The 24,102-nt window shown below is 42.9% G+C and overlaps 2 protein-coding genes and 1 long non-coding RNA gene across 4 annotated transcripts in view; 1 reads left to right on the forward strand and 2 right to left on the reverse strand.

Annotated features, from left to right (window-relative positions):
• Positions 1–3,795, reverse strand: part of LOC115359731 (integrin alpha-5-like) — a 50,881-nt gene extending 47,086 nt beyond the window's left edge. Inside the window, exon 1 of the mRNA XM_030052342.1 lies at positions 3,384–3,795. Within this exon, the coding sequence (XP_029908202.1) occupies positions 3,384–3,583 (200 nt within the window). The 5' untranslated portion in view covers positions 3,584–3,795. The remainder of the gene's footprint in view (positions 1–3,383) is intronic.
• A 5,778-nt stretch (positions 3,796–9,573) lies between these two features.
• On the forward strand, positions 9,574–11,670 carry LOC115359881 (uncharacterized). Its single transcript, XR_003928287.1, has 3 exons — positions 9,574–9,606; positions 9,715–10,554; positions 11,117–11,670. It is a non-coding gene; the product is annotated as an uncharacterized LOC115359881 (long non-coding RNA).
• A 70-nt stretch (positions 11,671–11,740) lies between these two features.
• Positions 11,741–23,003, reverse strand: LOC115359880 (bridging integrator 2-like). Of its 2 annotated transcripts, none has more exons than XM_030052561.1 (12): positions 22,795–23,003; positions 21,472–21,552; positions 20,401–20,455; positions 18,787–18,881; positions 17,099–17,194; positions 16,884–16,991; positions 16,682–16,767; positions 15,775–15,850; positions 15,549–15,631; positions 13,677–14,355; positions 13,010–13,105; positions 11,741–12,245 (listed from the first exon to the last, which is right to left on the reverse strand). In XM_030052561.1, exons 1-11 carry the CDS (start codon positions 22,885–22,887, stop codon positions 13,049–13,051), a joined length of 1,509 nt encoding a protein of 502 aa, XP_029908421.1. In that variant the 5' UTR covers positions 22,888–23,003; the 3' UTR covers positions 11,741–12,245; positions 13,010–13,048. The 2 variants fall into 2 exon arrangements, with proteins under 2 accessions (XP_029908421.1, XP_029908420.1); XM_030052560.1 differs by having other exon boundaries at positions 11,741–12,248; positions 22,795–23,002.
• Positions 23,004–24,102: the final 1,099 nt, after the last annotated feature.

Genomic DNA, 24,102 nt, shown 5'->3' on the forward strand with positions numbered 1-24,102 from the left:
TTAAAGAGCGGCGCTGTTCGTACCCTCATATTTCACCGATTTTCTCCAAAAGGCTGTAAAACATTTCACATATCAGCTAATCTTGCGGGTGATGTAACGTCTCCCTGTGCAGCCTTGGAGGTCTGCAACAGTCAGGCAGTTTCTTTGACAGATCTGAAGAGGAATGGTGAGTTTCTGTGCTCAAATGGAAAGACGCAACTCCTCCATCTCACACGCAGTGGATCAGGAACATCTTAAAATTAATGAAGCACAAAAATTAAGCACACTCTGCTGGGTTCATCTGGGAAATGCTGTAGGGTTTGGCAACCTTTTCTGAGATTTGTAGAAGAAGAGCTGGAGTTTCACGAGAACGCTTAATGCAAATGTGATTATAGGACGATGGAAGTGGATAAATACTCTGATAGACCCTGAGAATCAGGATAGTCTCTTCACAATGTAATTTTCTTTGTGGGTGTTTAGTTATTTCAGTGTTTTTTCATATCTAAATTGTTATCAGTACAATGATACTGGATATGTAAACGTGTAATATCTGAGATTACTGCACTTATGGCTGTCATTTTTTTTCAATCTATTTCATTTATCTGTTGACTTATTTTGAAGGGGAGGGTGCTCTGTATGTGCTGAAAACTAATAAACAATTGTTTTTTAAAAAATCTGTGCTGTTTTGAACTGATCATGTATTACTGCCACACCTGACAATAATCAGCTTATTAACTAACAAACCACATTAACTGCTCAACCAACGAACGTTGTCTTCATGTAAACACATTTTATTTGCATATAAGTCGATGTCTCTGGTAAAGGCTTGTGGCTAGTTAATAATAATAATGCATCTTTTTTAGCAAAGTCACATCTGAGCGCCCGTGGGTGTGTTGGTCTTAAAAGGAGGTGTGGTCAGGCACATTGTTGGCACATTGCTATCTTGAGGCCAACAAAAAAACAGATCTGAAATCAGTGACGCTGTTTTCACTGTTATTTTGAGGGCAGATAATCAAGATAGCGATGTGCGCCCACACAGGCCAAGTGCCAGCATGCATCAACCTCTGCTGCCTGTTCCACACACAGCGACGCCTGCTTCACTTGAGGGAGCTTCTTACCTGGAAAATCCACCATTATGTCCACACCTGGCTTTTAAAGGGGATAGAAGACAGCGCTCTGATTGGTTTACTGCATGTTACGCCCAAAACACAGCCATGATCAATTAAGAGACAGTACAAACCCTCTTAACCATGCACCTCGCACAACAACCCTTTTCTCCACTGGTGAAATAGCAAAATTGGACTTGGACACGCCCTCGATGCACTTGTGCCACGCTCCTCAGACCGTGCACTCAGATTGTTAAGATTGAGCCCTAAATGTTTCGGGTGTTTCAGTGCAGACGGTGGACTGAAGGTGGAAAATGGCCTGAAAATGCTAATTACCTGGCTTAGGGTGAGCACAGCTTAAGCCAGATAAATTTGAGAACATCATTTTGGTATTCCATCCACACTACACCGCGCTAGAGTTTCCAGAGTCCAACAAGCCGACCGTCCACACTGAAACAGCGACTACTGAGCAGCACAACCTGCACACGTCACCTCATCATATCAGTACTAGAATACAGCTTACATCACGTGACAGTCTTACTTTGTTGCTGTTTTCAAAAAGCTAGGATTTGCCAGTCCACGCCACAACACGAGAATTTTCAAATTTACCATGCATACCTTACAGAGCGTTTCTGAAAAGCCCTCTTCTGCCCTGACCTGGGAGGCCAAAACAGAGAAAAAAGATGCAAAAAAGAAAGAAAGAAAGGTAGATAGCACTTAGTGTAGACAGGGCCTGAGGTTTTTTCTTGGGTAAATCAACCCTCTGGCTTGTTGGCTAGGCTCTTGTCAAGCTACAGAACCACACCGTGTTTTATAAACAAGGAATAAAGACAAGACAAGTTTACTGAGTCTCACACAGTAACCTACATTCAGAGGCAAAAACACCTAATCAGCCTTATAAGACAAATAAATGCCACGCTATTTATTTATTTTTTGCTTTTTTCCTGGTCTCATGTTAACTTCACAGACTGACAATTCTCCAGTGGACCTTCATGATGGAGCCAGAGAACATGACAGATATGATTTGTGACAGCTTGCGATGGCGACGGTGATAATGATCTAACACACGGCCCATCTGACTCATGTAGGCTACAAGCTGCTTTTTCATCAGGCTCGTGTATGAACACGTGTGTGTTCCACATGTTTTGTCTGCATAGGAAGGAAAACATGTTTGATCTCAAACTTTTATCTCTCTCACATCTGTCCATAAAGCAGCAGGAACCCCTCGGTGTTCCCCCAGTAAATATTCAGAGGGGGATTAGCATATTCCTCACTCTGCTGCAGTTTAACCCCCTCCGCTCTGAACCCCAGAGCCACAGATCTGGAGGTCTGTTTCTCATCATCCTCAGACTGTAGGCTTAATACAGCGTGTGTGTGAGTGTGTGTGTGTGTGTGTGTGTGTGTGTGTGTGTGTGTGTGTGTGTGTGTGTGTGTGTGTGTGTGTGAGGGAGGGAGGGAGCAAGAGAGAGAGAGAGAGCAAAATGGTGTGAGTACATGTGTATGCATGGATGAGTTAAATATAGATTTATATGCAATAAAGTGACCAGTATTGAGTCTTTATGTGCCTTTATATGGACCTGGACTCATTTTTATTCTCTCACCGTTGCCATAAAACCATTAACAATCTTTCAAAATAGTCTGTCTTCACTATAACCGCATATGGTACAGCTATAATACATTTCAGAAGAATGTCAGGATATAAAGAAACATTAAGGGCTACCACTGAGAGGGACATGGTTACTGTCAAATCACCATGAAGCACATTATGAGTTCCTATAGAGAGATTATAGGGCAATGGCACTGCTGGGAGATTAAATACTGAAAAAGAAATTTACTTTTTAGTAGAATGGACCCTCTATTAAGTCATTTTATGAGTATTACAGGAATAAAATGGATAATTGCAGGTTAAAACGCCATAAAGTTACCATACAGAATATCATAGGAGAAAGAGGGGGAAAAAGCTCCATAAGATCACAATAAAATATGGATTAGGCAGATTGCACACATCTTAAAGGAGGATTATGAATACCCCAGTGATAGTAAAGGTGATAAGAGACAGACCTTCTGTGAAGTAGAATGGTTTAAGTCTTTAGAAACTCATTACTGAGAAGTATCTTAGGGAATATTATAGGAATATTACAGGCTGGGGGCCATGAGGCAGTAAAAATCCGAGTTAGTGCGCCTTTGAAATCGCATTAAAATCAGGGATAGGACTGGGATAGAAGATAAAAACACACAGAGTACTGCAGGATCACTGGGCTGTTGGGCTCCACGGTTTCCATCATGCAGACTTTTTACCTTTGTGAGCTGTTGAAAAACTCCACAGAGTAGCCGAAGTAGCTGCCCGGCGGTCCGCTGAACACGACGCGCGTCTCCGTGTCCAAGTTGAAGGCTGCGCACAGCCGCAGCAGGAGCAGCGCTACAGGTAGGAGCGGCGCGGCGCGGTCACGGCGCTTCCCGCACGGCTGGCAAGACCACAGTCCAGGAACGGAGCCCATCTCTGCTTTTGCGCGTCTCTTCTCTCATGGAGTAGCCGGAGCGCAAAACGCATCATCCGTGCTGGTCCTTCCTAGGCGGGTTTTGGGGTTAATATCATAAGTTTGCGGGCAGAGTAGATTCCTTCAGCTCCGACAGGTCCGGTGTGCTGCTCCGAAGTGGATGGTGGAGAGCAAAATGCAATACAGAGGCAGAAAGAGAGAAAGAGAGAGAGTGAGAGAGAGAGGAGGGAAGGAGAAAGAGTGTGTGCATGTGTGTGTGTATGTGTGGGGATCGCTGCAGCCTCATTTGGGGTGGAGCTTTGGCTATTACAAGAAATTTGTCTGCGCCCCCAAAGAAAAACGACTGCAGGAATCTTACTTTTTAGTTTTAGAGGGAAACTCTGTCAAATAATATATCACAGCAAAACTTCAGGACAGTGAGGGAGGACTAACACAAAACAAAGTAAAAGGCCACAAAGAGTTTTGTGAAACCATAAAATATAAAAACTCACTTTAAGGCAAATAGAGTGCCTTAGAAAAAGTGCCTTAGTCCCTATTCAAATAGTACAATACAGAAGTTTGTCACTGGAAATACATTCTATGATTAAAAAAAAAAAAACTTACAACTGAACTGCTGTGATGTTGCATTTGATTTTAGAGAGGAGACGATTAAGGACCCTTTGAAAATTGGAAATTGTTAATGTAATGGAGATCAGCTGGGTCAGGGTGTGCAGTCACAAAAGGAGATGAATGGCGTGTTTTTGTGTCATTTAGTGGCTGCACAATCTCGATAAAACAGTCTAAATGATTTGTGCCTGAGGTCGCCTGCTTGTGTTTTTAAACTATACTGATGCTTTCTCGCTGTGTTTATGCTTAACCAGTCAGGGATGTTCAACTCAGTACAATCTCAGTTTGCACGGACCATTTTGGAGATCAGGAACTCAACCCACCAGTGAAAATAAAGGACTGGTCCCTCCGGTGGAAACAAGGGTCAGGGTTCCTGGTCCGTCTAAAGGGTTCCTGTGATCCAGGGACCAGTCCTGCAGTGTAAAAGGATTTTCTGCAGTAAAATAAGATCACTTTTGAGTAATAGTACCATAAAAACACTTGAAGACCCTATACAATTGTTATAGCGTCATTAAAATGATTATACACCGTAGGAAGTTTAAAAAAAACTTTTCATTGACGTGGAACTGCACAAATGTTGGATAACTCTTAATGTCTGGTGGCTCTTACCTGTAAAAAAAATAAATAAAAAAAACTCTGCAGAACAGCGAGAGATGAGTTTTATGTTGGTTAAGTGGGTAGTTAACATCAGCAATGACAGACACTCAAACTCCATGAACAGAAAACCTAAGGAGAAAAACATCACATTCCCGCCCACACTGTTTGACTGACACACATAATAATGGTAATCTAGTAATAAATTAAGTTGTGTTATTATTTATTGGTAATATCTGGAAGGTGCACTGCAGAAACACCACCGTGATGAGTGTTTACCATCTGTCAGGATGCAAAATGTTCAAAATGTTCTGTATATTCATGTCAAGACAGAATGAATGATGACGAAACATGGAAAAAACCCACAGACCATCATGTCTGTCTCTCTCTGCTCTCTTTGTTGGAGCAAAACTCTCTGTCATGGCAGACAGACAGGCAGACAAGCGTATGTGGTTGTTTGTAGGGCTTCTCATGTGTGTGTGTGTGTGTGTGTGTGTGTGTGTGTGCAGCCTATAGGAAATGGAGGCCCCAGATTTGAAGAACTCTGAGTCATGATGCGTTACCTGCCAAAAGCAACAGAAGTCGAACAAAGAAAGTTTTCTTTCAGTACAAAACACAATTTCACAGGGCACCGAGGAGCCGCAACGTGCTTTACAGCGACGGATGGCGTAATAAAGAGTCAAATTGTAAGAAAAAACACCCTCTAAATGGGTCAGAAATGTAATAAAAACCTGATAATGTATTAATTGCTTCATGCAGGTATGATGAAACAACTGATGTCATTATAATTTAGACACAGTAACATAATTATCCCAGTAATCACAATCTCCCCATCCTCACAAGTTAATACATTATTAGTTAACATCAGTTAAAAGCCTGTTACGAGAGTCAATGTATTTAATTAACAGGTTTTATTACATCTCCTTGCCATTTAAAGGGACATTTTGGTAAATTACTAAACCAGCCACCATGCTCTTAAAACATCATCAGCTGCAGTGATCCTGATTAAAGGGGTATTTTATGATCTGTGACTTTTGGCGACCTCTGTTGGCGACCAGTAGGAACTGCAATAAAATCTGATAGGCTATTATAATTGACACAAATCATAGACACAAAGAGGAGAGGCACATATTAATATCAACTCTTGCAGATATGATGATGATGGGGATTTGGTGTTATGAAAGTTAAAATCATACTTATTGTCCGTTTAAAATTGCAATAAAATGAATGTAATTCCTCATATTATAATATTCAATTATTAAATGCCAAAACACCATATTTTAGGTGTTACTTCATGATGTACCAGTTTACAAACACCACATTTCAACCAATAATATCACAGATTGATGAAACCCCTCCTCCATGGTATATGTGCACACAAAACTGCAACTTCACAGCTTTCAAAATGACAAAAGTGACAACACAGAAAACGTCCCAGGTGTCTAAAGTCACTCACTTTAAAGAATCTGGATTTTGTCATGGCCAAGACCAAAATGCAATTTTTTCCAACCTTTGACCTTTTGAACAGTCCACATTACTTTTTTCCCCAATATGCTGTCAAAATACGACACTACTGAAATTTTTCCAGTGTGTGTAAGCCTTCCTTGTGCAATGAAGCTGCACAGGTTTGGCTAAATTTACCTTTCGGGTGGAAATATTTTGCCTCATACAAATCACGAGCGAGGTTCTGATCTCGACAGGATTTCGAGGGGTTCGAGACTGGGAAAAGGAAATTCAAGGTGTAACCTCGGTGGCGGGTCAACATGGAGGGCACGGCGGGTCAAACGGGGACGGGGAACACAGCATCTCATCGGATCTATCTACAGCCGCTGTCTATTTTAGCCTCCCAGCGTGCTTTTGGACGACTGAGGGATCTCAAAAATCTCCTCAAAGGAAATGATATCAGCGTCCACCGGGCCCCTGAGCTCAATGTGCTCTGTGTTGTCCTACCTTGTTTTCAAAGGAGGGAAAAAAAAATGGGAGAATGAGAACATCATGGGCAACCTTTGCAAGATTTGGCTCGGGGCTGTGGAAAAAAAAGTGTTCTCGGGCTACTGCCAAGCTTACAAGGAGCACCCTGAAATAAGCTCGAGGCTCGAAGAAACCCTAGTTACATCTGCGGGGGCTAATTTAAAAAGCCTGAGAGAAGAAAATAAAAACTTTAAATAAATAAATAATCGCTGGAACACCTATTTCAGCGCTTTCTGCAATTAGTCTGCAACGTGAGTGCTTGTAAAGTTTAAGTGGCTTCATTTTCCACCGGTCAGTTCTCAAGCTATACGGCTGTTTTTACTCATTTCACAGCCAAAAGTACTTCATACATCAACCACTCCCTCACACACACACACACACACACACACACACACACATACACACACACGATTGTCTGGTTCATGGCAAAGGTGATGATAAGACGCATAACACCTGGTAGGAGTGTCTTGGTGTTGTCTTGAGCACTGAAAGATGGAGGAAAGAGCACTTTGCTGTTCACACACACTCACACACACACACCCAGCCACCTACACACACAGGAAGCCACAGGATTACCACAATTAAAACAACAACATGGCAGCTATCGTGGGACTTTTGGGGGGTTTTGCTGCAGTCATTGTCTGAGTATTTACCAAGCCTGACGTGACTTGCCTCGTAACATTCGGGGGGGGGCGAGGAACAGTCGAGGACAAAATGATTGATCGTCTTGACATTTACGCTCATGAGAGGGTACGCAACTGTGCACATGGAGCTTCTGGTCGTGGGTTCACTGAGAGCAAAGCAATAACCGCAACGTTTTCATTTGCATGTCTCTGACTGATATAAGACAACAGGAACTCGATTTATCAAGCGATGTGATGTCAAGTTCTTGAAAGCTTCTCAGTTTGTGGGTTTGACCTTCACGCGTCTGGTCGTGAAGCGCTTTCTGTCTCCAAGTTTGTGGGGGGAATCTCAAACTCCAGCAACAGGAAACCCAAGTCCCGCCCACGGCCGTTTGATTGACAGGCGATCTCTGGGAAATGTAGAGCAGAGGACACCACAGAGATGAGCGTCTACTCCCCTCGCAGGATGTTGAATGTCAAAGTCGTCCGGGGTTTGGTGCCACAGCCACGCACGTCAAGACAGAAAAACGACTGGCTTAACCTTGAAAAACCCACAGATCCATCCTCACGTCTGTCTCTCGCCACAAATCTCTCTCTGACAGACAGACAGACAGACAGACAGACAGACAGGTGGGGGATCATAGGGCCTCTTGTGGATCACATGAGGATTTTATTTTTCCGTTTCCTTTTCTGTCCCAGAGAAGATAAAGAGATCTATATTTCTGTCATCGCCCACAACATCAGAGTTTAAGCCTCCTGTTATCTATGCCAATTTGACCCCATGCAATGTTCAACATCAGTTTTTTGTTGCATATTTCGTGACATTTCCTGATTTAATGGTGACAAATGGGTAAACATAACCTTAGCATGGTATGTTTTTACATATCAGTGTTTCTATTTGACCCCAGGCTTTGTTTTAGGTGTTTTTGATGACACTGAGGAACTATAACATGCCACTTATAATTGTCAAAAAACTTCCCTCTGCCTCAGGGCCCTCACCTGACATAACCACACCTGTAGCAGTGCCAGAACCCCTGGTAGTTAAAGTGACATTTAGGAGGAAAAACACGATTCCCACAAGAGCTTTGATGTGTAATCTTGAGTGAGAGTTTTCATCGTAATCATTTTCTGGAGGTTTAAGGTGTTTATCCCAGTGATAGTGCAGGTTAATGGTTTGGGAAGACTGTCAAAGGCATGAACAATGTTTTTTTGTTTTGCAAATGAAAAACGGGCTCAGTGAGTAAATAGATTCCAGCTGAACTAAAACAAGTTACCAGCTGAGCTATGCATGCCGTACGGGCAGGAAATCAGGAGAAAATGCAAATCATTTCAACTCTAAAACAGATGACACGTGAAAACCAGCATCTGCATGGAGGAGGAAGCGGCCGCCCCTGATTGGTTCTTGACGTCCTCGGTCATTTTGGGCTGAATTCACTTAAAAACCAGAATACAAAAGGGAAAAAATGCGACCCGGCGGTGTCTGAAACTCCATAGGTCTCCCCGGGACGCCATCCAAGTTTATCTATCATCCGGCCCTGTCAACACAACACCGCTTTTAAATGGACCCAAACGCTAATGCAACCGTCAGGCCTGTGCAACCCACACGCCCTCTCCCCAGGGGACGGGCGAGGAAAACTCACAGCACAAACAAGCGGAGCAGCACGGGGCAAACAGGCGAGGAGCAGGGCCTCCGAGAGAATTTTCTCCCCCGAAAAAAGGGCGCTGCGTTGAGGGAAAGACGAGAAACAATACATTGTGTTTACCCTGGAGCGCAGCCCAGCGTCCTCCAGTGTGAATATCATCTTTCTGTATTAACCTCTAAGCAGCGGAGCGATTCTATTAATAACAATCCCAGTTACTGTATGGTTTCTATCGGAAAGGAGGCAGGAAGGGGGTTTGTGTGTGCGTCCCGACTCGTCACGGTCCCTGTTAGTGCGTCCCGCCATGGGAAATATTCCCGTCTGAAGTGTCCGACACTGTGACTAAAGGCCCATTTCCCGATCTAACCGTGACCCACGTGAGACCTTTGGGTGTGAAAACAAACATTAACTTTTATTGCCACCGTTTATGAAGGGATTAGGGTTTATGAGGATTTGGGACGTTATTCCCAACTAAAACCCTATCGCTCCTTCACACCCACACTAGGCCTACATTGTCATGTGACTCATTCTCCAAACATGCGCACATCCAAATACACCAATTCACAGTTTGGAAGATGAAAAAATAAGGGTAAGTCATGCTCAGGGAAATATTAAATTAAGGAAACTGAGGATGTGATCAAGTTTGGAGGAAATGCTGCGTCAGTGAATTATTTCTTCATTATCCCATGCTTGATAGGAATTACCAAGGAAACTGATAAGCTAAAATCGCTCTTATCAGCAGAACACCACGACTTACATCCACCTGAAACGGCTTCCTGGAAGCTGGAGCCGCTATTTACTGTGGTGGGGGTGCATAACTCAGTATTGTGTTTACTGCAGCAAAACCATTTCCAGACAGGGAAAAATTTTCTCCTCCTGGCTTACAATAATAAGTCGAACGGCTCTAAATCAGAGGCCACATAAGTTGCAAACCGCTGAATACACTTGATGTGCGGATGTCGTCTGGCAGCGGCTACCAGAGAAACCTCTGACTTTACTCCTTCAGCGATTATGAAACACAAGATCTCAGGCTTTCTTTCCAGGAATCGTGGGCGAAGAGGAGAGCGCTCCAAGTCGGCCCCGGCGCTACACTGAGTCCCTGTGTCAGGGCGGTGACCTCACCGAGCAGGAATGGCGCACAGCGAGGTTTGCTCCAGCAGCACAGGCTCTGACAAAAGGGCCATGCGGTCCTGTGCGTCCGCGCCGGGAACACAGGAGACCCCAGGCGCTGTTGGAGTCCAGCTCCACCGCCTCTCCTGCCAAGCCGTTAGAGAGACGGGACACCTCTCCTGCACCGCCGCGCTCCCTCGCCCTCCAGTGGTGGGGTTTCTGGGAAAACACACTTTTTGGGACTTCTTGCACTTTCAGATTCATGTAAACAAAAATAAACCATCCAACAATAAAAACGGTGAGGTTGGGCTCTCAGCTCTGTTTGTTTAATGAGCCACACCGACTTTTTGGAAGATTATAACAGGATCAAATCATCTGTGCCAATATCTGCAGTGTTGCTGACATCACATCCTGCTGCCAGCTAGCGGTTTGTTCGTTTGTTTGTTTGTTTGTTGTTCTGCTTGCTTTTAACAACTCCTTTCATGAAAGCTTGACATTTTGCTGTTTCATTATCCCACTTCCCGTTCTCTCGTTTATAGTTTTGTGTGACTTCATTTTATTATCCTCTTTTGCATGGTGTTTGTTTTTATTTGTTTTTAATTCTTTTTTCTTTCCGCTGAGCATTTTGTCCCTTTAAGAAAAGTGCTATATAAATAAAGTTTCTTATTTTAGTGATAAAACATTAATTGTAAGCAATTAGCACTGTTCAAAGCATCAAGATAAGCCTTTAAGCCATCCAAGTTTTCATTTTTTAATCTTTATTCTAAGGGCTGTAACATCAAAACCTCTGCTAATAAAAGCTTGATCTTCATCATTAGCAAAGTGCATTATGGACCAGCAGTAGCTCCTGGTGTAAACAGGCATTTTCAGTGTATTCTTTTTGTCAAATATTTTTCTCAAATATTGCATCTATTACTTTACCTCCCAATAATGAAATTAACTCATCCTCCAGTATCAGAGCGGCTACAAGCTTGTCTTCTCACTTTTAGGAAATGCTGGTCACCTGAACGCCACGTTTACTGGGGAGACTGGGATGGTTTGTTGCTAGTCCTTTTGTCACATACTGGATTTGGAAACCAACACCCAAAATTTGTTGTAGTGCTTTAAACGGGACACTTTCCTCATTGGTGTCCTCACTAGATGACGACTTCAGCAACAGAGGGACTAAAGATAAAGACAATCCGTCAGAAGTTGTGAGTCTGCTGCCCTCCAGTGTGACAACGTCCACACACCTCCACAGAGCAACATGTCCAGAGGCATCATGGGAGTCAGGCCAGCTTTACAGTCTGCATGCCTTGATAAATGCAAAAGAATGCGATGTGGAAAAACCCAGGTTTCCTCATTGCCTTGAAAATGCAAGACGACTGAACTGGTCCAAGTTCATCAGCTTGTCCTGATGTCAGAAATAAAGCCAGATAATGCTGCAAAGTCTGCTAAAAGCTTTCTTATTTAACTTTAACATTAATTTAGTAAATGTCTATGTCTGTAAATGCATTCATGTACACAGATTTTTGACTTTTTACAGCATGTGCATGTATTCATCGTCCAGCTGAGCCATGCTGCAGATGCCAGAAATACAAACTCCTTATTTCAACACAAAAACCCGCTTCCTCTTTTACTTAGAGCTTTATTAGGAATCTTTACAAAAAAAACACATCACAATATAAAAATGTATATTTTGTTTCACAGTGTTTCATAGGAAGAGCAAAAAAAAAATACTGTAAATCACATAAAACCAAACATTTGTTAACAATTAGATGAGTTTCACAAAATGTTCTAACACACAATCACGGCTGTCCAACAAGTTTCAACATCATCGCATGTGAGGAACCTCCAGGGATCAGTGCTCATCTGTTTGTGCAGCTTCTGCGCCCCAAACATGTGTGTTCACTCCCTGTGTCCATGTGTATCTGTGTGTGTATGTGTGTGTGTGTGAGTGTGTGTGAGTCACCAACAGCTTGACAGGAAAGGAAATCTATCAAGGTAAAGGAGGAGAAGTGTTGCCTCATTCTCCCCTGAACAGGCTGGATGAGCTTTTCTGAAAAGATCCCAGAGTGATTTTGGAGATCCCTGTGCTGGTTCCAGCTCTCCTCCCTGATCCCCTTCGCCGAGCACCTCCTGCTGCGAGAGCGAAAACACAGCAAAGAGCAGAGTCACCCAATGTCAGACAATAAAAAATGAAAAGAAAAAAATAATAAAACCTCCCTCTGATCTGATCCTACTGTCATACATCACTGCTCTGGGATGTTGAACGCTTTCCAAAGTTCGGTGATTTCCTTTTTTTTTTTTTTTTTCCGGTGTAACCGCTTTCCCTCAACCTGTCTTGCCTGTCCACTCCAGTTACTGATTTCCAACATTTCCAACAATCCACCGCCACTCAAAATATATCACATCTTGCTGCTGCATTGAATTCTGGTCTATTTGCTTCTCCTGTCCTCTTTTATAACAGATTTCTCCTTGTATGATCGTTGAACATCGGTGAAAAATGGCAGCTCTAGACTGACACCGAAACAGCTGATGCTTTTTGTTAATGAAACATTTTCTGCTGTAAAACTGGAAATATCCCAATGTGACGTCAACTTATCTGTGATTATCCCTGCTTATCACAGAAATAAGAAAAACACAGAGAAACGGACCTGAATACACACATTGCTGTGAAATGCCAGGAGCTTTTTTATAGTGAAAGTGTTTTTTTCCTTTTCACTGTGGTTCAGCTCTGTACTTCCTGTGCAAAAACATTATGTGTAAAAACCACAGAGGTTGAGATAAAAAAAAAAAAGTCTCTTCTAAGTATCAGCATGTGAAAAAAAAAAGCACACGCCCTGGTGCAGAACCTTTTCCCCTGACTTTCACCCTGAAGCGACAAGAAAAAGAGCGCAAACCTCCTGAGCGTCGGCCAGCACCGGGACGACGTCGTCTCCCTATTCAGCCTCCGGCGGGCCGTCCTCTGATGCTGCATGGCTCTCTAGCGCCTCCTCCTGGTGTAAAGCACAAGTCACAAAAAATATTACCTAACAGGAGGCATAGGGATTTGAACTAACTTTGATTACTCTTAAAGTTATATAAGCACCTTGTTCATAATAGTGGGCCTAAAAATAAGAAAAGTGACACCAAAAACAGATAAAACTCTCATAATATTCATATTTTTGGATGCTTTTTTACTAACAGGCCAGACATTATGGAAAAAAAAATATTTGTCTTGTTTAGGTCCAAGTTTCAAATTAAGGTACTAGGATTAGATTTATTTATCAAATTTCAATAAAAGCCATCATTCACATTTTTTATATATATATATATATATATATATTTTGGAAACATGGGGGGGCAATTGACATTAGTCTGTATTAGCATTATTTTTAAAAAAAATCCAATACTATAAATAAAGACTAAAACCTGTATTAGGTAAAGTTTGGCACAAAAATGACTCATATTTAAAGATGCTTAACAGTGGCACACAATATATTGGATTATGAGTCCACCTGGTCATGTGATCTAACTCTAACGCTGGTTAATGTTATTTGACCTGTTGGGCATGTGGTGCTACTTCACCTGGGAAAGGGAGTCAGGTGGATTCTGGGACTCGGACTCATGTCCTGACCCGTTTGTCTCCTGGTCCTCTGACGGCTCCTCCGTCTTGTCCTGGGCAGCGTAGGATGCCGGTTTGTCTGCCGTGCGGAAGGAGCCGCGAGGAGCCGGGACCGGTGGCGGTTTGGGCTTCACCTCCTCCTCCTGCGACACGGGATCATCAACCTTCTCCTGCTCGGGACTCTGCGGGGCATCGCTGTCCGCCGAATCCGACGGCCCGGACGCTTCCTGACTCGCAGCCTCCTCCGACTTTGGGACTCCCACGCCCGAGTCATCTGACTGGTTTGTGGCGAGTTCTGGCTCCACCTCCTCCAGACTTTGACTTCCTGCGCTCCTGTCGCTGTTCTCGCTGTCACACATCGACTGCCTCTTGGGCGTGCCGGCGCCGCTGGAGGCGACGTCATCCGAGTCCGATACGGTGACGTCTTTGGACGGGACGCTGGCGCCGCTGCTGGAGCTCTCTTCCGGCAGGCTGCTTTCCTCAGAGATGCTCTGAGGTCGCTGGCCAGGGGAGGTGGGCGCAGCGTCTTTCCCGTTCTCGGTGGAGGAGTGGATGGAGACGTGGTCGGCCGGGAAGGCCGTGTTGCAGGGGATGGGGTTGGAGATAACCAGCGACTTCCTCTTCTTGGACTTGGACGTGGTGCTGTGAAAAGAAGATGAGCAGAAACTGTACTTGTGTCTGCTATTATGGAAACTGAACAGAATAGTCCAAAAATCAGCCAGCTTCATTTGCAGTCCCTGGCCAGATAGCATCATGATCAGCCTCACTTTATAAAATATAATATATATATTTTGGAAACTTTCCATCACATCTGCTTCTGAAAAGCAAGAAACACAAGACACAAAGCAAGACACGCAAAAAACGTTCCTATCTACTGTTGCTACCACATTGAAAGGTTAATTGAAGAACTAACCTTCAGTAAAGTACAGTTATAAGGCTGTGCTAGCAAAGTGTATACACTACCTATTAGAGCCTGAATGAAATTATTTGCCAATTTTGGCTGGTCACAAATATTGGCATTGTCGTAAAAACTGGCCAATATGCAGTAAAAAGCACTTGAGATGATTTAAAAAGATGGTGGTACGGACTGTGTTAAGTGTTCAACTCTAAAACATCAAGCCTCCAGTACATATCTTCATTACAGCTATTTGATTTCCAAATTTTATGATTCCTTGCTGCAAATGTGTGTTCTTATGGGCAAAAACATATCAGCCAATGCATTGTAATCAGAAGTTTTCTGTACTCCCAAATACTGCATCAAGAGCTGGGAGAAAATGGTCAATAAATAAAATCTCAATTTTTTTCCAAACTTTACACAATTTACGATGTTGCTCTAGATTTTCACTCACTACACGACCGACTTATGGGAATCTTAGTGGGCGTGATCATGTGACAGAGTTTGACAGAGCGCTCAGCTGCTTTTATAACGTTATAAGAGATGCAGCCAGAATCTCAATTTCATAATACGGCTTTTTTGTGCAGATTTAAAACATAAATCCAAATTCACTGATTTATAACCCAGCCCTATCAGCCCCAAAAATCCAGCATCAGTCGGATTTTACAGACACCCGGGATTTCTCCAAGAGATTTGTGAAGTCAAGGTGGGCTGCTTTGTCAAAATAAAAGATTCTCTATTAGTTACTAACCTGACATCTATTTACCTTTTCCAGTGTAATGCAAACTAATTTAATGGAGTTAATCTGCCCTTGCATATTAAATGGCAACACTAAGTGCATGTTGTTGAAGTGCTGAAGGTTAGTCAGCTGCTATCACTTTGACTGAGACATTTCCTGTGTGACCTCACATCAGAAAATATGTGAAAGGCAGCAGCTTACCTACTGAGACCCTTGATGATGAAGGCTTTCCCCGAGTGCTGAGTCTCCAGTTTCTTCATCACGTTGTACAGCTCATGGTTCAGCTGCAACACCAGGGGATTCATGAGCGACTCACCACATGATGGCGCAACGCACGACTGTATCAGGAGTCTGACCAGCTGTCATGTATTAGTTTTGTACCACGAATTACGTCACAACAAGCAAGAGGATGACTGTCATAACTCACCACGCTCATCTCTTTGTAGAAGACGTCCCTCAGGTTCGATATGTTTTGAAACACCGTCACGTAGCAACCTATTCGACTGCAGAAAAACAGAGAGTTTCCAGATTACTGATCAAGATTAGAGAACTGGAACTTGCAGTGAAACAGAGCTCGGCCTTGCCATCTGCTGAATAATGTTGCAACTCGCTGAGGCCACAAACACATCACTGAGCTGTTATATCGAGGCCAGTTGTGGAAACACACCCTTTGGTGTGGTTTCCACTCGTTTAGCACAGTGACTTTCCTGCCAAAAGGCAAGCGATGTGGACTCCAACATGCTTGAGAAACTGAATCTGACATTTCAAATGTGTGAGTGCACGGCCAAGGGTGTGTGGAATTGGATAACAACAGAAAAACTCTCAGATGCCCAATTTTCAGATTGAATTTAGTCCAAATATTAAAATCTTATTGCAGAGTTGAGAAAAACTAGATCCTGGACATTTTTTTCTTTATGTTCTGTCCATATGAAAGTTGCTGTTGTTGATGCAAAAAGCTTTTTTTCTCCAGTACATATGCTTCCAATCTGTAACTGTACCCAATAATGTGAACATTTAACTATGCACACGTGCAAATCAGGTTCTAACCTAAGAGTATTTACAAAGATGCCTGTGTGGAAGCTTCATCTCAATGTCATAATGCTTTTTTAAGATTTTTTTTTTTTTTTTGCTTTATTTGCATTTAAAGTGGAGAAAGACAGCAGGGAGGGCAGAGGAGAGAGAGACGGGGTGACATGCTACAAATGTCCCGGGCCTGAATCAAACCCCGGCTGCTGCGGTAAGGACTCTGGTACATGATCTACCAGGTGAGCAAAACTACATCTGGAAAAACAAATATTTGACAGGATATTGTTCCTGCTGTCAGTCAACATTACCTCTGATAGAGAAGGGGTAGTTCCTCCCTCAGCTCGTTGTTGATTTCCTCAAAGACGCTCTGGGCTTTGTTGAACTCTTCCTCTGCCTAGAAAACATCCGTTGGAAGACAATTTGACCACAAAAAGGAAAAAAAAAAAAAACATTAAAACTGGAACTGTTCTCCACCTCAGTGCTGTTTTTTTTCAGTAATGCACACACTACCTTGGCTATTTTGGCGTCATCCTTTTTCTTGGTGTTCTGCAGCGCCTCCAGGTGGTGCCGCGCTGAATCGTAGTCCACGAGTTTGCGACCTCGTTTGTTAACTCTTTCCTGAGAGACAGGGGAACGCAGAGAAAATCAGTCAAGACGAGGAGCCGTCTCTGGCATCTGTGTTGAGCTTCACTGGATCTACGTTAACCAGAGAGGCTTCGGGTTACCTTGACCTCAGGGAACTGGCTCGTGTAGTTCTCCATGGTGCGGACGAGCTGGTCGCTCACTTTCTCCTCGTAGTCGTTCCACAGTAAATCCTCACTCTGCGAGACAAAGCGTGGGAGCTGGTGTCACCTCAAAGCAACGGCAACTTGTATTTTAACCCGACAACTTTGAAACCTTTGAAACCTGAACCAGTCAATCTGGGATTAAACAGCTCCACAAAGTCAACGTCCAGCTAATATAACCAGGCTTCACTTAGCCTGGGTATAATTGCATGTTCGCAACTTTAATATATTTATATACTGGAGTGCACTATGAAATGAAACCACGTTCAATCTCCAAATGCCAAATCAGGTTATTGGTCTAGCCAGATAATTTCCACTTCCACTTTCCAATGGCCAAAAAAAAAAAAAAAAAAAACAATAAAGAAAGCACCCAGTCAGTATTAATATTACGATGCCCCTCACACTTATATGGCCATTTTTGTTTTAATAAAATGTTATACTTTCTCAGCGGTGTCAAATCATGGTAAGAATAGTATATTAATATTCAAATCCTCTCTCTGCAAATCAAATGTAATCTCCAAAACGACACTTGCTCTGCTGTGCAGTGGCGAGGCCGGCCAGCCACCAGGAATTATGGGACCAAATTTGCCCAGATGGCCGCACAGCCGTCATACTTTGACCGACTCTGCTGGCTGGTCAAATGTGCACCATTCTCACTACAACAGATTTGAAATTTGTTTTAACGACAAAAAGATATCCAGTTGTCATGAAATTCTATATTCTCAATATTGTCAGCAACATAAAACAGTCAGGAAATTATTACACTGTAAATCTAAAGCTGTGGTTGCCAGGACTTCACTGTAAAAAATACTTTGGAAATGTAAACGCCGTAAATTTCACAGTGAAAACCTGTTGTTCTTCTGCGGTAAATTACTACAACAAAAAAATATATATTGTAAACCTGTTTGCAGTAACTTTCTTTAAAAATAACAGCTGCAATATAAACCTGCTTACAGTATATTACGGTGTATATTTACGGTTAAAGGTATGTTTTTGCCAAATGGTGAAAGGCGTTCAACTGTAAATGTTGACTGTACATATGAGTGAAATCAGTCATTTAAACAGAATAACACCGTTAACTTTAGTGTAATTACATACTTTTGAAATTCTGGCATTAGCCCATCAATTTTTACCCAAAATGTTAATTTCCACAGTAAAATTGTGTGTTTTCTACATGTTATGACAGTAAAAACTAAAGTAATGTACTGTTTCTTGGTTTAAGGCAATTGAATGTGTCCACTGTGGTGATATACTATTTTGGATTTTATGGTCTTTTACTGTTGCTATTTGACAGATTTTTTACTGTAATTTCCATGAACTTTTTTTTTTTTTTTTTTTTTTTACAGTGTATAATCCCACTTAAGGGCCAAACACAGACCTTTACACCCCGCCACCCCGACATCAGCGAGTCAAAGGTGGACAACAAATCTTAAATGGAGTGTAATCTTTTTTGGTTAGTGACATTTTCCAGCGCATCCTGCTCTGACTTTTCAAATGCATCCAAATTTCCTTAAAAATAAACCAGAAATCTGTCTTCACGGGTAATCCGGCTTTGTGGAACAGCCCGTCGGTGTAAATTCACACGCAACAATGAAAGGCCATCTGGCAGAACGAAAGCTATGCCATACCTCTATAATGACAGACAGGTCGTCCACTCCATTCCAGTCCGATTCGTAGACGTCTCTCAACGTCTGGGACAGCCGCTTGGACGACTCGTGCATTGCTGCGGAAAGGAACAGGAAAATGAAAAAAAAAAAGAAATACCCAACATGTAATTATTGCTCTGTAATCTTAACCAGGATCAACATTTGTCATCTGGCGTCAGCACCAGCAGCGCATTGTGATGATATTGTTTTAGGGTTTTGTGGCACTGAGGGCCACACCTACGCTGAAAAAGGTCAAAACAACACTGGTTTCCTGATAGCGGCTCACAGTAGCAGCAGCGGCTGACAACACTGCAACAATTTTTGTTTTTTTGTTTTTTTTGCAGATGAATCAAACTTTCACTGCTGTGTCTGCTCTTTTCATTACCGACTTTGTTCGGTTTGTTCTCTTCCAGCAAAGGCAACACAGACACGATTGCAAAAGGCAGCACAAGGACTAAGAATAGGTCAAATTCACTTCCCTGTTCACTTCTTCTTGGCAAAAACTGAGCTTTCAAAAAAATCGAGTCAGCAGCAAACAGTCACTTTCTAAGTGATATGCAACAGGGGTCTTGAGTTAACACCCACCAAACACCTAATGTGGATAATCCGAGCTGCGGCTGGCACGTTTGTTTGGCACTACATTTACAAAGTTTATCAGCGAAGGAAAAACTAACATCTGCACACTTTGCTCCAAACCAGCTGGGGAGCAAATATCCCCAGTTAATCGCCTCGGTTTGTGTTTATTCACTCCACATCTCCTCCCTTCCTGGGCACCGCAATTACATCACAGCTTCAAAACAAATCATTTGGATAACTCTACCAAGGGCAGCCTCACCGGCCACTCCGTCAGCTTGGCCTGTCTACCATGAGACTGATAAGAGCTTCAAACTGCAACATGTGGCAGCACGTTGCAGCGAAGAGCACAAAGACTCACAAAACAAGACAAGTGTCGTGTTGCACAAAGGAGAAGGACATATGGGAGCCAAAGATTATTCAGTGAGAAATGTCAACATGACAAGATAAATCCAACTAGGTGCTGTTTAAAGCATCTACCGCAGCGCAACCATGTCTCATATTCAGTCTTTAACACAGAACACAGGATTTATTTAGCGACCAGACATCGATCAAAGTTTATTTTCTTCCCAGCTGCATAACTACAGCTGCATTTTTCATCAACTAGTTTAATTTTACTCAGTTAAACGCATTGGAGAAAAATGACAATGATAAATGTGAGTGAGGTTGCCGGGGTTGTTGAACCACTCCTGTGTTTCAGCAACAGATTTGAGACTTCTGGCTTTCGAAAATCTCTTTCTGCCCTGTTTTCATTTTGGATAAAAATCAACTGAAATTTCAGGGCGGAGCTGTGAGCTATTAGGATAAATTCAGTGACTTATTCCTCTTTAATGTGACTTTATTGCTCGCTTCAATCACAGGCCGCCTGCATAACGGTCACCAACACCGATTGTCACCTTTTTGACGCCCCTTTAAGCCACCTGCAATATCTTTTACTTTGTTCAGCTAATCCAGCCTTTTGCATATGTGCATCTTGACTGCAGCTTGTAATCTGTAGTGGGAAAAATATTCTTCACAACCAACCTTTCACTGCTGCATAGTAGGCTTTGACATCTTTGAATAACCTGCCGCCATCCGTCTGCACAGAAAGAGAAAAGGGAATGCAGAAAATGAGTTAAGTCGATCTCAATGAGCCTCTCCTGAGTCAGACCAAGTGGCAGTATCTGTGTGGCTGATCTGAGTCAGTTCAGTTTCATCATTTCCTTGACAAAACGGTGCCGCTTCTGCACATTTGAAATCAGTCTGCTGCTCGGGGGTGTAAATCGGTTTTGCTTGCAGTGTAATTCCAAGATGAAGCTGAAAATATCTGATAACAAAAGACAAGTGAATCAGCTGACCACACTGCATTGTTGAGAATACTTGGTAAATAACAATCACAACATTTTCTGTGGTGGCAGCAGGGCTGCTGAGTGAGAGTGGTCTCATCAGCGGGTGGAGTTCCTTCCTGTCGTTGCTCACGGTTGCTTACGGTTGATGCATGAAACTCTGAATGAGAAACTGGCAACTTGAAACCTCTGGCAGAAAAACACTCTGTGAAGTCAGTAAAGTCTTAAGGACGTGAACAGCTCTGACAAATTGGATTGACGTTTCTAGTGTTTTCTTCCCAAGGTTGATGCCCGCCTGCAAAATATGTAGCGGAGACACACCAAAGATTGTTTATTTATGCACAGAGGATAAGAGGAGGAGAGGGAGCAGCGCCCTGTTCTCACAGCCATGCAGATTATCTGAACTTGTGGGTTTGGCCTTTTAACACAAGGACAGCAAAAATAAAACGGCCATTTTTGCAGATGCAACTTAGTGAGATAACAAGAGACAGAGCAATATGTAAAAAGTAAATGTATTCGTTTTTAAGTTTGCAAAATGCAGCAAAGACCGACAACTCAGGCGACCTAGATTTCACTCTCGGTGAGATGTAACCCTAATAAAAAAAAGAAATCCTTCATAATCATATTGCTAATGGAGCCAAAAGGAAAAGTGATAACACACTGTACTCTGAATGCATTGGCAAGTGGCCATAGTTGACGTATGAGCCTGGCAGTGGTTCACAGCACAAAAACAGCATGTGGAGAGAGAGCTCTTCATGTGCAGCCGTACCTGTTGCTTGTTGAGGTTCAGGGAGCATTGCTCGAACTGCTCGTCCTTGGTCTCCATGGTTTTCCCCAGTTTCTGCAGGACCTGAGACATGAAGGCAGATTTACATCAAGGGACAAACCCATCAGGTGTCTGGTGTCTGCGTTATATTTCTGTACTCTGGGTTTCTGGGCCTGCATCAATGATTACGGACAGATGCATCGTTAACTTTCCCATCTTAGGTTTGGCACGTGGTTGGCCATTACAGTACCCTTCACAGTCCACTGCCTCCAACTGTGTGGAAGACTGAATGAGACATTGACGTCAAACTTTAAATCCGTCACAAAGGGTCTCACTATCAAGCCTATCCCTCCCATTTTTTTTTTGTGATTAAAAAACTGCTGCACCCCCCCCAAAATGCCACTTAGCCTGGCAACTTGTGGGTTCATGCAAACTCCAGCCACACTGTGTGTCTGCTGCTCTGAGTCTGAGCGGTGAAATGAAACAAGTAAACCACAAACTTCTGACTGAGAACGCTCAGCAAGCGAGAGGAAGTGCACAGTCAGGAAGTGGCAGCTTTTGTGTCCACACACAGCTGTGCAGTACTGAACAACATTAAGGTACTCCCACAGGGAAACTCCATCGTATTGCTTTTCGACCAACATTTTAATCTACAAGACAAAGGGGCAATCGCTCTCACGCAGCCGGATCACAACACTCAGACTGATGGCCTTGAACTGCTGAGCTCATTACTGGTTTTGGTTTCTTTAAGCTCTGAACATTGAACTATCTGAACTAGCATCATAAAACAACTCTAAATAAGTTTCTGTTATCATTTACATTTACTCAGTTAGTTAACATGCCTTGGTACAGATCTATACAACAGTCTATACTGTATGTAGGGAGTCCAAAAAAGACATTTTCATACATTCTGTCACTGTGCAAATTTTTAGTGAGTGAAATTAAACTAATCTTTACACAGCTGGGGACCTCCTGTAAGCCTTTCAAAGACCCCTGGTGGTCCCTGGGACCCTAGTTTGGGCACCACTGGGGTACATCTCCTCACACAAGCCAGTCTGAGTAACTTTCTGTGATGATTTGTGCTGGTATTAATGTCCCCAGAATGCACATTATGTATCTCTATTGGTAACAGTGTATACTAAGACTGGGGGATGCTGGCTGTGTAAACAATATTGTAGAAATATTAGAATCTTTCATTAAATCTGATATAAACTGACGGAAAGTCCCACTCCTGCTTCCCTCCAGTGTGTGAGGCGCAGTTTATACAAGTAGGCGCACAACACAGTTTAACAAACAAACAAACAAACAAGGTTTATTTGTGCTCACCTTCTCCTGCGCTCGATTCAAAGACTTTTGGACCCGTTTGGCGAGGAATCCAGCTCCAGCCTGGATGTTGGGTCCCATCTTGTTCTCTGCCATCGTGAAATAAAATCTTACACCAGATTCTTGTCCTCTGTGAGCCCACGCCGCCTCCCCGCTGCTTCCTCTGCTCAGACAGTCTCACTCTCTGCTGCCGCCGCTGCGATGGGGCTGCAATTCAATTCAAGGCGACGGAGGTGGAGCAAACACAAATGTCAAGACGCGCGCGTGCACGCTCGGACGGACACGCGCACCCGCAGACTCGTGTTGAAGCCGGTTGGGAGTGAAGTCACACACACACACACACACACACAGGCAAGATCAGCAGTATTAGTGTGTGTTCTTGTTCTAACTTGTTACAGGCATGAGTTGGAAACTCTATCTCTGCCTGAAATCTGTGTTGCAAAATATTTCCTACAGAAGAGAGAAATGACAACACGGGGCCACTCCCGAATTCAGTGTGTCAAAGTGGAAGTCGTCCCACGCAAAAAAAAAAAAATACACCTGGACACTCACCTGGAAGCCATGCCGCTCCGCTGCGTCTCGCCTGACTCGGCTGATGCGTCAACACTGACTCAGAAACATGAGGCGCAGCAGTGAATGAATGGGGAAGTGATGGAGAATGGGAAAATGACCTCAGATGTACCTCAGATGTTTCTCCCAATAATCACAGAAATTAAAGGGCATTCAGGTGGCACAAGGCGCCCTCTGGTGGCCATAATGGAGGCCCTCCTCATGTCCATCTGAAAGCACAGACTCAACCTTTTCAACCCTTCAGCAGTGACTGACAATTAATTCCTATATGTTTGTTTTGTGGGAATGATTATTTCATCACCGATGCGTCTAATTAATAGTATAAATATAAATAAATAATAAGTAAATAGCAGCTGACCATTACTGACTTGTTGTTTACACATTTGCTGTACATTATAGCTAAAATTATGTGGCTCTTATTGGCTAGTAAGGCAACATATACTGTACTATACAACTGCTGCCTTCAAATGGGGTGAACATGGTAAAACAGTAAACATGAAGGCAGCATTTAAGTTAATATAGTATGTGTGTATGTGTGGCTGTCTTGTGACCTCGTGTTCATTTTTAATAGCCCACTCTTGGAAGTTTAAAGCTCTTACTATAACTTGTTATGCAGATTTTCTTTCCATCAGGGAAAAAAAAAAAAAAAATCAGAAAACCTGGAGAGAAATACGAAACAATGCTATATTCCTGCAGGTGGAAAAAAAAACTTGAGATAGGGATAAATAAAATCAGATATTT

This window comes from Myripristis murdjan, chromosome 5, assembly GCF_902150065.1.
Source record: "Myripristis murdjan chromosome 5, fMyrMur1.1, whole genome shotgun sequence".
Taxonomy (NCBI): Eukaryota; Metazoa; Chordata; class Actinopteri; order Holocentriformes; family Holocentridae; genus Myripristis; species Myripristis murdjan.

What these genes read in the sequence shown, in the direction of transcription:
- LOC115359880 (XM_030052561.1), bottom strand. Translation starts at nt 22,887, where the DNA reads ATGGCAGAGAACAAGATGGGACCCAACATCCAGGCTGGAGCTGGATTC. An exon ending in ATGACGCCAAAATAGCCAAG is followed by an intron (nt 16,768 to 16,883) that starts GTAGTGTGTGCA and finishes GATGTTTTCTAG; the next exon opens with GCAGAGGAAGAGTTCAACAA. An exon ending in TCTACAAAGAGATGAGCGTG is followed by an intron (nt 15,632 to 15,774) that starts GTGAGTTATGAC and finishes CTGGTGTTGCAG; the next exon opens with CTGAACCATGAGCTGTACAA.